At 53.7% G+C, this 15014-nt stretch overlaps 1 protein-coding gene across 1 annotated transcript in view; it reads right to left on the bottom strand.

Moving 5' to 3' along the window:
- Positions 1-877: 877 nt before the first annotated feature.
- The window catches only part of CFAP65 (cilia and flagella associated protein 65), a 36368-nt gene continuing 22231 nt past the window's right edge, over positions 878-15014 (bottom strand). Inside the window, exons 19-32 of the mRNA XM_043910607.1 lie at positions 11174-11350; positions 10817-10883; positions 10559-10669; positions 8169-8360; positions 7906-8064; positions 6616-6759; positions 5961-6074; positions 5646-5753; positions 3995-4039; positions 3558-3760; positions 2959-3087; positions 1942-2439; positions 1126-1263; positions 878-1012 (exon numbers count right to left, since the gene is read on the bottom strand). Of these exons, the coding sequence (XP_043766542.1) occupies positions 880-1012; positions 1126-1263; positions 1942-2439; positions 2959-3087; positions 3558-3760; positions 3995-4039; positions 5646-5753; positions 5961-6074; positions 6616-6759; positions 7906-8064; positions 8169-8360; positions 10559-10669; positions 10817-10883; positions 11174-11350 (2218 nt within the window). The 3' untranslated portion in view covers positions 878-879. The remainder of the gene's footprint in view (positions 1013-1125; positions 1264-1941; positions 2440-2958; positions 3088-3557; positions 3761-3994; positions 4040-5645; positions 5754-5960; positions 6075-6615; positions 6760-7905; positions 8065-8168; positions 8361-10558; positions 10670-10816; positions 10884-11173; positions 11351-15014) is intronic.

Below are 15014 nucleotides of genomic sequence, written 5' to 3'. Positions count from 1 at the left end.
CACACACACACACACACACACACACACTCACACCTGTCCGGGCGCCCGTTTGCTCGGGGCAAATATTGACTCAGAGGAGGCGGAGCGCCCCCTCACCCCTCTCCCCGCCCCCGCCTAGGCTTCGGGGCTGGAGCTCCTCCGAGGCCTTGGCGGTGGGGGTGGAGGGGGGTGTCGGGGACCTGGGCGCCTCTGGAACAACACCAGATGTCACTTTTCCACCCACCTGCCTCGGGGAGGGTGTGGGGAGGAGCCGAGGACAGAGGCTACCAGGCGGAGGTTAGGGGGAGCGGGAGGTTGGGTGTCCTAGGGAAACTGGGGCATCCCCTGGCCTGGGGGATTCGGATTCACATTTAATAGGGTCTGTGGCCCGCGGCCTAGCGATGCGCTCCGTCCCCGTCCCAGCGTCAAATTCTTGACCTTCCTCGACGTGCCTCGATTTCCCTTCCTGTCAACCTCCGCAGAGTCCCGGGAGTCCGGCAGATGCTGAGTAAAAGCTAGCAGTGGAAGGGCCGAACCTCGGAGCAGGTGCGGCAGGGAAAGGGAAGGGATGGCCCCTTTTGCTCCGCGGCCACCTGCTCTGCAGACCAGGCCACCCGGCTCTGCTGGGGTAAAAGCCGGCCAGAAACCACCCGGAGCGCCCTCCACTGGCCAGACCGCAGAAGTCTCGCCCAGCTGCCGAGTGGAAAGGAGAGACTCAACCTCCCAGCTCCGAGTCAGTGCGGTCCACCTTGGCCGCTTCCACCGTCTGTGCCTCTCAGACTGCGCGCGAGTTCTTGTCGCTCACGAGGAAATAAAGTGAAGGCAGATGTGTGTGTGGGGGGGGGGGGCGGGGAGCTAGCTGCTTTACTGAGGGGTGATGGAGAAAAGGCCGGGAGGAATCTACAGATGCAAGTCGGAGGGGGTGGGCGCTTGCGTCTGCAAACAGTCGGTGGGGGGCGGTTCAAACGAGCCGGGCATCTCCGCTTGCTGCGGCCCCGGGGCCGCTGCCGGCAGCGATTCGGGACTCAGAATCCTGGAAGACAGAAAGCCCCAGGTAGGGGGAGTGGAGGAGAAGCTTCCTGGCGCCCTCGTCCTCCCCTGCCGCCCCTCGGGCCCTCCAGCGGCCGCTGGCCCCGGCGCCCCCACCTGGGAACGCTGAGCGGCGGCAGGGCGATGATGCGTGGTCGCGAGGTGAGCACCACCTCCCCGCGGCTTGCCTCCACCAGGATGTTCTGGATCATGTTCTCCAGCAGCGCCTCCTGCAGGATAGCGAAAGCCGGGAGCCTGCGCGGAGGGAGGCGGGTGCGCCGGGGTCAGGGCCGCCACCGACTTGGGTTGGGCTTCTCCGCTGGCCTCCTCTGTGCCGTACCGTTTGCCCCGAGCTTTAGGTGGATTCTCACTTAACTCCCCGCCCTCCCAACACTATGAAACATTCTTGTCCCAGTTTTACAGACGTTCAAACCATGACTCAAAGAGACCAAGGTGCTAAATGTCATGCTGTTGGTACCGGAGAGGGATTCCAACTCAGACAATCCGGGTTCCCATCCCAGGACCAGGGCTGGGGAAAGGTTCTGAGCCATGAGACCGCACAGAAGGAGCTCCTAGGGAATCACACCGTGGACAGAAAGCCACAGAGCAGCCCCAGGAAACGGCAGTGCAAGACGACGTGGTACTTTGCTCCTGGCTCTAGAAAGTCACTTAAGTGACTTTGAAGACTATAATCACCCTGCTGCAAGTGGTGTGATGGTAGATGTTAATAGTCTGCTCTCGGAGAAGAAAAATTAAAGCTCAGATCGCCATTCTGTACATAGCGCCCCTGAGGCCTTAAGCTTCCAGCAGCGCTGTCAATGAACGCGGAGTTGGAAAGAGAAGCTGACACAGAGACCCAGCACACCACTGCCTCCTAGGACCCTTCTGCACTCAGCCCTCCCTCCAAACCCTCTCCTGGGCCTGGCTGCTCACCGGCTGATGGCCTCCTTCCCATCCTGCTCTTGCCTCTCCTTCAGTAAGGCCTTCATCTGCTGCTGCCACTGCCATTTCAGGGACTCCTGGGATGTGGGCTGCAGCAAGGGCTTCATCTCTGTCCAGGGCAGCTTCTCCCCCTTGTCTTCCCCCTCCTGCTCCCGTAGCTCCTCCTCGCCCATCTCCTCCTCCTCTTCCGTCTCCTCCTCCTCCTCCTCTTCCTCCTCCTCCAGCTCCTCCTCTTCTTCTTCCTCCTTCTCCTCCTCTTCTTCCCCCTCCTTACTCCCCAGCCTCCGTTTGTCCTCCTCCTCCTCCTCTTCGTCTTTGCTGAACTCCGAGCTCTTGGAGGACTGAGACAAGGCTGGTACCACATGCAGGCTGCTGTTGTGGGCCATGAACCTGGCCGACTGCTCATTCCAGAACTGGCAGAAGTAAGGCATTTGTTCCACCAGGTTTTGGCCCACAGCCTCATGGAAGAGCTTGTCTTCCAGCAAGCCCCTGGGTGGGCAGAGGAGGAGAAGGTCCTCACTGAGAGGCCTTGCAGCCCTCTGTGGGGGATTCTGGTTTCAGGGTTCCCCGAGGGGTGGTTCTTGACTACTGTGGCCACAAACAGGTGCTGGTGGGGGGCTGATCAGTTGCTCTTCCCGCCGTTCCTTCTTTAGAAAAGGACATCTCTGGTCCCCCTCCCCCTCGGATTCTTAAAGGCAATCATTATATGATAGTGGAAGAGCCAGGAGGTCAGAGGTACCCAGATGAGGGTAGGAGCCTTGGAAAACAGTGACCTAGCTCCAGACCCCATCTACCAGCTGCATCCCTGAGTACCTTGGGACCCAGCCCTGAGGATCCCTCCAGCCAGGTCACCCTCCAGGAGAGCCTGGAGCACCCCGTGGAAGGATCTTGTGAAGTTCTATCTTTTAGGAAAGGAAGGGCTGGGACATGTGGGGCTTTGGGTGGACCCAGAGTTGGCTGAACTCACAAGGGAGACAGAGGGGTGAGGGTTTGGGGGAGGGTGCTCACCTGATGATGGCGCAGAGGCAGTCAATCAGAAGCTGCTTCTCCTGCTTGGAGACAGAGGCCCAGTTGTCAGGGGATTCTTCCTCACCAACCTCCGATGCCACCTTGGGGCACATCCTCTTTGGCAGCTCCCTGGGGGGCAGGCCATAGCATTCTGAGTGGCCTGGGCAAGCCACCATGCTGGGGTCAGGGGCATGAGCAGTGATGGTGGCTACCCGGTCATGAGGACATATGTGAGCTTGCAGCAGCCTCTAGTCTTAACCCAAAGATAGTGCTGCTGCGTTTTGGGAATTAAGTTCAACTCTCAGTCAGCACAGGACTTGGAGACGCTCCAAGGTGGAAAGGGAAGGGAGGAGGGGAGGCAGGGAGGCCTAGGTGTGTTCCCCCGGGGGCTCTGGCTCTCTGCCCCTCCTTGTAAGGGCCTGACAGTAATGGGGGCATCTTGGGCCCAGCAGGGCACCAGTAGTCCTGCTGATGGCTGCATGTGCTCCAAGCCCTCAGCAAGGGTTAGATCTGGGTAGCCCCTGTTCTGGTGTGTGTGGGGGAGGGGCGATGCAGAGAGTAGAGAAAGGAGACCCCTCCCTTCCTCCCTGAGAGTTCACCAGTGCAAGAAGTGGCGGGGGAAGTCGGAGAAGTAGCTGGCCAGGAAGTCATCGGTGGCATGGGCATGGGCAGTGAGGCCTAGGCAGAGCATGCCTGGTGAAGGCGGCTGGGGGCATGGCCAGCATGTCTCCTCCTTCACCATCTTGAGGTTCCAGCTGGTCGGCCGGTTGAGATCCTGCTGGTTCTTGATGGGGGGCAGCGTCTTTGGGAAAGAGGAGGCACGGATAATAGGAGCTGGGGACTGTACTCCCATCACTGATGGGTGCTTAGTCCCCCAACCAGGCCTTTGGCGACACCTCTGGCATTTCATCCCCACCCATCGCTACTTTCATCCCTCCCTTCCAGGAGGCTGGACTGGGGATTGGAGGTATCTCTGGGGAGCAAGCAAGGATCCTTTCAAGACATCCCAAGAAGATGGGCCTGGGTTTGTCCTCACCTTGTATTTTCTCGCAGGCTCACAAGCTGTACAATATGCCCTTTTCTGTGGAAGCAAAAAGACCCTTGCTTAGGATGCAAGAGGCCTAGAGGGATTCCCCTAGTCCTACCCTTCCTGCCGACCCACAGAGGGCCTAAAGTCAGCGCCACCACCTGCTGCCCTCTTGGTCCTGCACGACTCCCAGCCACACCCTCTTCCAGAACATTCCCCAGGGAAGTGCGGCCTACAGACAATGAAAATCTGGCTACCTCGCTAAAGGGAAGGAAAGGAGATGCCACCAAACAGTGCAGGCTGCTCCAACATCACTTGTCCCTGGTGCCCAGGAACGCTCTGGTTTAGTGGGATGAGGAAACAGCCTCCCATATTAAGCCTTAATTCAGAAATCCCTTCTCCCATAGCCCTCAAAACATGATTTGCCTTCAGAGCTGGGCCAGAGCCTCAGAGGGGAGCAGTGCCTCCCTGAGGGTTCAGTGTGGAAGACACAGGGGCGATCAAGGTGCAAGAGTGCCACCATGGGGAGGAGGAAGCAAGGTGGACATGTTGACTCATTTATTCCCAGTCCCCCTGCATAAATACTAATATTAGGCCATATTGAGTGAAGCCTTTCTGGGTACCAGGCACTGTTGTAGGTAATCTACAAGCATCGACTCATTTAATCCTCCCAACAATGCCACAAAGTGGATTATTTTTGTGTTTTAAAAGTTTTAAAACTTTTCTTTTTAACCTTTTCTGTTTGTTTGTTTTTGGCCACCCTGCACAAAGGATCTCACTGGTTGGGGGATCTCACTTCCCCAACCAGGGACTGAACCTGGCCCATGGCAGCGAAAGCCTAGAATCCTAACCACGTGTCCACCAGGGAATTCCTTTTTTAAACCTTCTTAACATGGAAAATTTCAAAGGTACACATAAATGGACTTTCCTGGTGGTCCAGTGACTAAGACTTCATGCTCTCAATGTAGAGGGCCCGGGTTCAATACCTGGTCTGGGAACTAGACCCCAAATGCCACAAGTAAATATCCCACGTGCCACAAGGGAGATCAAAGATCTCGTGTGCCAGAACTAAGACCAGGTGCAGCCCAATAAATAAATAAAAATACATATTATTAAAAAGTATACAGAAGTGCTGAGAATGCTACAAAGAGTTCTCCATTACCGCCAACCCAGCTTCAACAATTAGCAGTTCATGGCAGTCTTCTCATCTAGACTATCTTGAAGCCAATCTCAGATGTCATATGACTCCCATTATATAGTTGAGAGAACTAAAGAGGTTAAATAACTTGGCTAAGATCCATCAAAGCTGGAAAATTAAGCCAGACACTTGTTTCCAGAGCCTCCACCTGAAAACACTATGCCACCTTCCCTTCCACCAGAAGGCAAGCTCTGCCTGTTTCCCCCTGGATCCCCAGTGGCCAGCACCCAGTAGCCACTCATTAAATAGTCTACACGAAGCAGGGAATGGTCAACCAGCTTTCTGTATCCACAGTTTCTTGGGAGGGGCTATGCTTAGTCTAATAAAAGAAATCTAATCTTTTATGTCAAGCTGGTCAGCTTTTAGGACCACCTTCGATCACCACCTCTGTCCCCTCTGGCAAGGCTAACCAGAAGGCTCTGTGGTCTTCAGAGCCCACTCTGCCCTCCTCACCCTCCTCACCTTCACTTTCCTATCTGTGATGGTGAACTCCACTTCCTGCCGCAGTTTCTCGTCCTTCCACTCCTGCAGTTCCTTACGGTACTGCCTCAGGTGTTCCTGTTGGTACACCTGTGGCTCAGGAAAAGGAGAGAGAAGACCAGGTCTGGAGGGCCTTGGCCTGGGCCTGTGCTGTGGGCCCCCCACTTTTCCAGAGGTTGGCCCTTGGAAGAGAGGCCTTGGGGCGGATCTGGGGATCTCAGAGACCACTGCACCGCCCCCCCTACCCAAGATTGGGAGCTGTGTGCCATCCCAGCTTCTCTCTGAGAGTGGTCCTACCTTGCATACCAGGTCCATGCTATAGAAGCTGGCATGCACTGAGGCCTTCAGGGTCACCATGAATGGGATTGTCTCTTCGGGAGCCACCTTTCCTTTCATAGGACTCACAGACACCTATTTATATTTGGGGAAGGAGTCTCTCTGGAGCCTCATAGGGATGGAATGGGACAAGATGGGATAGCACAGGATGGGATGGGGTGGGATGAAGTGGGGTGGGATGAAGTGGGATGGGATGGAGTGGAGTGGGGTGTGAGGGGATGGAGTAGGGATGGGATGGAGTAGGATGGAGTGGAATGAGATGGAATGGGATGGAGGGGGATGGGATGGGGTGAGATGAAGTAGGATGGAATAGAGTGGAATGGGGTGGGATGGGATGGCATGGAATGGGGTGGGATGGGATAGAGTGGGGTGGAATGGGACGGAGTGGAGTGGGATGGGATGGAGTGGGGTGGGATGGAGTGAGATGAAGTGGGATGGAATAGAGTGGAATGGCGTGGGATGGGATGGCATGGAATGGGGTGGGATGGGATAGAGTGGGGTGGAATGGGACAGAGTGGAGTGGGATGGGATGGAGTGGGGTGGGATGGGATGGAATGGGATAAGTCTAAAGGCCCTCTGAAGGTTCTGGTTCCCTGCAAACACAGGGAACTCTCACCTCCCCAAAGTCTAGAGGCTTCAGCTGCCAGGCAAAGATAATTGTCTCATTCTTGGAGATGTTGTTAAGGAATAGCAGACGGCTGCACTTGCTCTGCACAGGAATGTTTCCCAGGGAGATATGTGACTGGGACAGGAAGACATTCTGTTGGTGGAGACAACACAACAGCAACTTTGGGAGGTGAAGAAGTACTAAGCCTAGCCATCAGTACCAGTCACAAGTGCTTCCAACAGGCCAGGTACCCTTGTAGGCAACTGACATGCATTTAATTCTCACAGTGGCCCAAGGATATAGGCACCACTATTGTCCCCACTTTACAGATGTTCAGAGAGTATAAATAATTTTCCAAAGGTCTCTAGGATAAACCCAGACAGTATTACTCTAAAGCCTATGGTTTTGACCATTAAAAATAGGCTTGAAAGGGCTGAGAAATCAGAATTTGCTTAGAAAAAGCAGAAGCAAGGCCAATATAATTTGAGCCTCTGAAGGGTAGTTGTGAACTAATAGGTGGTCAGCTGTTGGCATCTTCACCAGGCACAGAGCAGGAGTTGTGTGGTAGGGGTTTCTGGAAAGACAGGCCATGGAAGGGGCATTTTCTTGGTCTAGACCCTGAGTGCCTCCAGAGCTGAGACTCTGTCTGGCACTTTTCTGTGTCCCCAAAACTGTGTCCTCCATGGTATTCATCCTTCAGTAAGAGTCCAAATAGGGGAGAAGGGGAAGAGTAGACAGGCAGATGTATTGGTGGATAGTAACTGGATGAGTGCATGGATGGTTGGATGGATGGATGGGTGAGTAAATGGGCATGTGGGTCAGTGGGGAAATACATGGATGGTGGATGGATGAATGTGGCAGGCCTCGAAACAGTGAGAGAAGTGTGTGAACTAAAGGTAGTGTTACTGACCCTAGGCAACTTTCAGCAAAATCCATCTAGATCCAAGGGAGAGGCTGTTCTGTATGAAGATAATATCTCAGAGCCCTAGAATAGCTCCTTTCTACCCCTTCCAGTGCCCCCCCAAAGGCCCGGCGGCGAGGGTGGATGGGGGCCCCCGCAGCAGGTGGAGAGCCTTGAGCAGGAACACCTGTGGGCGCTAGGTGCCAGGGTAAGCCTCTCATGGAGCTGGTGCTGCATCCTAAACATGGAGGAGGATCGGTTCCAGACTTCACCTCCGTCTCCCTCTCCTTTTTCAACTCTGTGTCATTTCCTTCTGCCTCCTCATCCCGCTGCGCCAGCCACCCTGGGCCCTCAGGCTCCTCCTAGGCCTCAGGCCTTCCCAGCTCCCTTTGCCTTACCTGCCCAGGAACCATCAGCCTTGAGTGGATGGCGCTGTTGTCCCACAAGGAGAGGCTGTGGGACGGGGCCGCGTCCCCCAGGACTTGGGGGTCGTAGCCCACTCCCTGGAAGCGGATGACGGCCGAGTTCCACCCCAGGATGTGTATGGGCACATCGACCTGGGAGGTTAGGAAGGTGGCTGCAGGCCCTGGTCAGAGCAAGGCCTGCTGGGGGGCGGCCGCCTCCAAACCCCCACCCTGTGTGAGCCGGGGCTTCTGCTCACCGTGTAGGTCTTGGCCTCAATAGGCGAGAAGATCCAGAAGACCCGGGCAGTTGTGCCCGGCTGGATCTCCCCTTTGGGGTTGAGGCAGGAGAAGATGGGGTGATCAAAGTTTTTTTCCTGAACCTGTGACAGGATGTTGGTCTGGATCTCATATGTTACGGGCACCGAGCCACCGTTATACAACTCATAAATCTGCAGGGGGAGGAATAGAGGAATCTTCACACCTGCTCAAGGCCACCACGCAGGGAGCCTGGGATTCTGTGTTCACTGTGGCAGTGTGGGTTGATCTCCATGACGTCACCCTTACAGTCCCAGAGTTCCCCTAAAAACTTCTGATTTTCCTTCTGGCTGGATCACCCATGAAGTATACAACTGTATTTTCAGCCTGTAACATTTTAGTATAATATGTAATCTTTATATTATTTGCTCTCAACTTACCTAAGTCAAGTGTAAGGGGACCCTAATGCTTGTGTCCATAGTGTTGGAATTTAGGGAAACGTCCATGCACTCATCATCCGGACCCTTCATGGTTTTCTAGGCTCTCACTCTAATTACCTGGGAGGCTGCCACTTTCCCCCTCTGCCATTAGAGGCAGTTATGCTTAAAGACAGAAAAGGGAGCAGAAGGAAGGTATGAGGTCCCCCAAGACTAACCCTGAAGTTGGGGAGTCACAGAACGTCCTGCCTGAAACCAGAGGTCTTCTGGTCCAAGGCTCCATGTTAGAGATAAGAGAAAGAAGACAGTGAGAATAAAGAGCTTATCTGGATTTAGGTTCAGCCCCCTCATCTTTCTCAGCACCCACTCCTGAATGTACATTTTTTCCTGTAGCTTGGACCGCTGTCTGAGCTTCAGACCCGGTATCCAACTTCTATTTGATGACTCCTCCTTGTTGTTTCATAGGCATCTTACATTTGGCCAAGACCAAATTCTTTACAACCTATTCCTCCCCCTCATGTATCTTACTTCAGCGAATGGCACCTACATATTCCCAGTAGTTCAAAGTAAGAATCCAATACATTTTCCCCCATTCCCTTCTCTTACATTCCAGATCTAATCCCCAGCAAGTCCCAGTGATTCTGTCTTCAAAATGTAGATTAAATCTGTTCATTCCCTCTGTTTCTGCTGCCTTCTTGCAGGTCCCAGCCATCATCTGTCATCATCTTATGAATGAAAGGAGTTGTGGAGTTTGGTTGGAGGTACAAGTTGGTCTTCTCCTTTGCCCATTTTCCACTGTCTGTGTTCAGGGTCACAGGAGAGTGTTCTGGTCTCTCTGGAAAGCTCTCCAGGAAGCATATGAGTCTTTGCTTGTCTTTTTGAGGGCCTGGGCTTCTGGGTGAGGCTTCTGGGAAGCCAGTGGGTAGAGGGGTTGTGTAAGGAAGTGAGCAGAGCCCGGGGCCATGAGACCCTGTCTCAGGTCTAGGAAGCCCTTTTATTTTGCTCCAGGCTGAGTGGCTGGAGGTCCCTGCCCAGAAACACAAGGGCATCTGAATGATTAGAAATTTCAGAGCTGTGAAATGTTTGGAAAAATTCTACATCTCCCTCTGGGAGATTGCCAGTATACATTTTCAGAACGAAGGAACCTGGTTCCCTCCAATTAATAAAGACAATTCTGATGGTGAAACAGATCACCAGCCCAGGTGGGATGCATAAGACAAGTGCTCGGGCCTGGTGCACTGGGAAGACCCAGAGGAATCGGGTGGAGAGGGAGGTGGTGGGGGGGGGGGATTGGGATGGAGAATACGTGTAAATCTATGGCTGATTCATATCAATGTATGACAAAACCCACTGGAAAAAAAAATAAATAAATAAAGGGGAAAAAAAGGTAAAAAAAAAAAAAAGACAATTCTGTAGCTCCATGAGGATTAACTTTCTAGCATTTCAGCCTCTGGAAAGATGCCCTTTTTGGAGCAGTGATTTTCAAGATGTGACCGACAACCATTAGTAAGCAGGTGTACTGAAACCAGTTTATCAGGTCACGTTTGGCATTTAAAAAGTGGAACAGAATAAAAAAGAAAACATCAGAGCACTCAGCATGTAGTGGTGTACATATTGATTTGCGATACTTTTGTTTCAGTTGGATGTGTATGTATGAACTGCGTTTTCCAAAATATACTACGGTTCATGGTCAAGTTTGAAAAACCCTGTGTTAGAGGAAGGAACCCCCCTGCTTTTACATGAGAATAGGGCCTGGCAAAGGGCTTAGCACCAGTGCCTAGAAGCTGAAACCTCTCGCCTTGGGTCTCTCCCAGTTGCCCAATCTGGAGGTTCAACCTGCAACCCCACCTCTTTGAGCGAGGACAGGGGCCTTGTCATCCTGTCATGGGCTGATGCAGACACACAGAGAACAACACTTAAGCATCCGGGTGACCAGGACAACGTAGACCACTGACCTGCCTTGGGGGCAATGTGTCGCCGATGGGGACAGGGATGAACTGATGGCTGGTGGAGGTGAAGTGCACATACTTCTGCTCCAGCTTCACCGTCACACCTATGAAATTGAGCTGGAAGTAGAAAGCCCATGAGTAGCATCCTTCCCTGGGAGGAACTGAAGTACCCAGTGGAGAGATGGGGACCCCAGTTCCCCGGGGAATGGTGCTCCCTGTGTTGCTCTCTAGGCTTTCCAGGACAGGACAAGGGCAGGACCTCACCAGGATCTCCCGGCCATGGGACACCTTGAAGAGCACCGGGAGGCGATCAGTGCCGATGAACAGATGGCTGGAAGGGAGGAGACAGTCCAGGATGACTTACTGAACCTTGGCGTAGGTGGAAGAACAAAGGGTCATGGCACACTTGTGGCTTTGGGCTGGCTACGTGGAAATCCCTGAGCTGGGATGGGGCAAGAGGAAAATTAAACCTCCCTTGCAGGTGGGAAGGCAACACCTTCTCAGGGAGGTGGCCACTCAGGGTACCCTGGAGTCACACAGTGGAAGGCCAGGCTCCTCCAAGAGTTGGGGGAATGGAGGTCTTCAGGACTGGAAGGGCGGGGTGAGCGGAGGGGGCAGCACCTGTATTTGAGCTCTACCATCTGCTCTTGCCCGGGACTCAGGCTCCCAGCCTTGGGGCTGATGGAGAAGATGCAGTTGTCTTGCACGCGCATCTGGTGCAGCTCTGTGCGGTCAAACTCGGCCTGCTCTGCCCAAAGCTCCAGGTCGATCTGCTGGTCACTCGGGAAGAGGAAGGCCCTGGGGGAGGGGTGCAAAGCAGAAGGGTGGAGGAGCCTCTCAGTCAGACCAGAGGCAGGAGCTCTGAGCCCCAGCTGGGATGCATGGAGGCCTCCTCTATTATCTCCCCCTCTTCTCCCCCACTAGGCAAGTTGTCCCATGCAAGGCTGAGCAAACACTGAGGTTGTGGATTCTCATTTCGTAATGGCCCCCAAACCTAGGAACAGAAGAAGTGACTAAATGCAGAATGGAAATTGGGGCTCCGATTGTGGGTACCAGGGGTCAAGGGGCTGCTTGTGTATGTGGCCACTCTGAGCCTGGCAGTGACCCTGGAGGGGTCTGTGTGACAAAGCACTTAGGAAGGGCCATTTGAGGCACCTAGGAATGTGAGCAGCACCAACTAGGGGGTCCCAAGAAGACTGGCACTTTTGAGTCCAAAGCAAGGCTGGGCATAGAATCAGTGCCCCTGTGATGCCGGGTGCTCCAGTAAAGCAGATATTGCATTCTAAAAGGTGCCCAAATAAGTGATAAAGGGGTCCCAAGATCACAATCTGAAAAGAAGGCTCCATCCACTCTCAGAGGGATGAACTGGCCTCAAACTGGGCAGAGTATATGAACAGGGAATAGCCAGAAGTGGGGAAAAATGGGCATCGCACCTGAAAAGACTCAAGGAGAGTCTCAGGAAAATGCATATCAAAATTCCCTCAAATAATCTTAAGTATTTTCACACCTGAATCGTGAAAAATGGTTACATTTGATGCTGGTAAGTTTAGGAAGGACAGACATCCTCAAACACAGGGAGAGAAGGAATTGCTCCCATCTTTTGTTGCAGGAATTTTGATAGCATCTTTTAGAATAGAAAGTGCATAGAATAGAAAATGCTCTTTGATTCAGAAATTCTATTTGGGGGAATTAACTTGCAGGGATAAAAATGTAAGCACGCATGCAGGCAGGCACACACACACACACACACACACAAGGATGTTTATTACAACTTTGTTAGTGATGGTAAAAAAACATTAAAAAGCACTGGGAACAACTAGCGTCATCTGAAAGGAGTGGTTTAAAAATGTAAAGGCTTCCCCGACAGTCCAGTGGCTAAGACTCCACACTTCCAGTGCAAGGGACATGGGTTCAATCCTGGGTCGAGGAGCTAAGATCCCACATGCCATATGGCATGGTCAAACAGTTAAAAAAAATTTTAATACCAAGAATTAAAAAATTAACAAAACAAAATAGACATAAGGTCCTTTCATATTACGGGATATTATGCAACTATTAAAATGAATGAGTTACATCTCTATATACTGACCTTTATTGATCTAAAAATGAATATTTCTGACATAAGGGTGGGTGACAATGTTATTGTTATAATGCTGAATAGAGTAATACATGTAACATCATGCCATTATCGTAATAAAACATGGAAGAGTAACTGTGTCCGTGTGTCGGTGCCTTGTACCAGTGCTGAGAGTGGAAGCACATGCCAAGCCCACCAGGGCCGACTGGAGAGGGAGCTGGGGGGGGTGGTTCTTACTTTTCTTCCATCACCCTTGGGTCGTTGGACTTGTTACCGTTACCTGTTACTTGCTTCTGTCGTTTTATCTGCAGGATATTGATCCACAGCAAAACTGGAGACCTTGCTACTTTGTCCGCAGTTTCCCTCTTGGCTCTCACCCCAACTCCGTCCAAATAATCCCTGCCAGTCCTCTAGTGTGGGCCCCCAGATTGGGACTGTGGAAACCTGCCAGCCTGTCCCCCTGCCTCGAACCGCTCATCCTCCTCAGAAGGAGAAGAATTACACGCCCAGCGGAGGACTCCAAGGCCCTGCCCACGTCCCTATCAACGTTACAGTCACACTGTGCCTTTTCCTCTTACCCGTGTCTGCACCAGGCCCTCTGTCTAAAAGGCTCTCTGAAGGCTCTCTGCCTCTGCTCCCTGGCCTACAGGTCTCACTTTCTCCAGGAAGCGTTTCTGAGGTGTGCACACCCTTCCACCACTTCTAAATCCGAGGGAAGGAGCTCTCGACGCTGCATAAGGGTCTTTCACAGCATGTCACTCACCACGCACCACAAGGCCGGTCTGCCCACCAGGAGGGCAGGGCCTAGGCAAGTCCGCTTTTCTCTTCTGAGCTCTGGGCCTGGGGCCTGCACCTAGGAAGCCCCAGTCCACGTTTGGCCAGTGGCTTAGTGAATGAATGAGGGAACAGATGACGTTAACCTGTGCACCTGACACCTGAGAGGGATCGCCCTTTAAACGCACGGCCCAACATCTCCCCGGGCCAAGCTCAGAGGCAGCAGAGGAGGCTTGGTGGGGGCGCGGCAGCAGCATGGCTCCCAGCTTCCCCCTCCCTGACGCTCCCCCCAAACCCACTTGGGGTTCTCTGTCCTGCCTGCTGCTGCCTCCAGGCCAAGCCCACACTCCCCATTTCTTACTGATCTTGGCAGGAATAAAACCTTCGGTCTGTTCCTTATGAGTTTAGCAGAGACTCGGCTAGAATTTTTAAAAATAGCCTTCTAAGAAACTGAAAGGAAACACAACACCACAAAAAAGCCGAGGAGAGTCAAGTGTTCCTAGGAAGGTTCCCTGTGTTTGAAATCTAGGAAGAAGCACGAACTGCCTTCCTGAACCTCAGACGATCTCCCGATGGACGGGCCCGGCTCAGTGGGCTCTCTGCCTGGCTTTCCTCCTGCCCGATTTCCAGCCACCTGGACCCTCTCCACTGAGAGTGAGAGCTGGCGTGCTTCTGCACAAACACACATGCACACACAGTCCACCAAAATACACTGCTCCACACCAGGACACCGGCCAACGCCGCTTCTCCTGCCCCCACTCCCGAGCCCTGCAGGGCCTTGGCTCCTGGCCATTCAAACAGCTCAGTGAATGGCTGACGCAGCGATCCAGGCAGGCCCCGGGCCTTCCCCACCAGGCCACAGCCTGCCAAGCTTCCCAGTCACTCAGGGCCAGAAGCGCTTAGTTACTCACAGTCCCAGCCCTTCTCAGACAGAAGCTGTTTAATGAACCAGCTCCCCGTCCTCCAACACAGGGAGGGACAGGAAAACCCAGAGAGTAAGGGGCGGCCACTGCACGGGGTACAATACAGTGCCCCCGTCTTACCCACATGCACCCCAAGGCTCTTGAGATCACAGATGCCTATGTCCACTCTCATCCACCCACTGCCACGCCCAGGCTGGGCCCCTGGCTCTCTTCCCACCGCCCCGCCCCCAAGCCTGACCCAGATGGGGACACTTCTTTCTCACCTCTGTCTAGCCAAGCAAAGTTGGAAGTCATCAAAAGGAAGTTTCCTGGGAAATGAAGGTGCGTGGCAGAGGCAGGGAGGAAAGAAAGAAACGGCGCTGGCACGGAGAAAGGATGCTAACTGGGCACCAGTTCGGGGCCCCCGTGGGAGTTAAGCCAAGCACAGAAGGGGCCCAGCGTGGCAGACTCAGGTCCCCAGGCCTGGGCCCCGTATGACCGGGAAGCGCAGCGGCTCCGTGTCCAGCCCCGACTCTTCCTGCAGCCCCACGTGGCTTTGCTCAGCTCGGTCATTTCCCTGACACTGGCGCTGCGGCGGCAGAGCCTACCAGAGACCCTTAACTCGCCCCATGCAGGCCCGGCCCCCGCTGGCCTGGGGCTCTGTCGGGGCTGCCCCAGCATCTAGCTCAGTGCTCAGGGCACCCTGTAG

Source organism: Cervus elaphus, chromosome 8 (genome assembly GCF_910594005.1).
Source record: "Cervus elaphus chromosome 8, mCerEla1.1, whole genome shotgun sequence".
NCBI classification, from domain to species: Eukaryota; Metazoa; Chordata; class Mammalia; order Artiodactyla; family Cervidae; genus Cervus; species Cervus elaphus.
The sequence above is the reverse complement of the archived record's forward strand: the minus strand, read 5'-3'. Positions and strand labels throughout refer to the sequence as shown.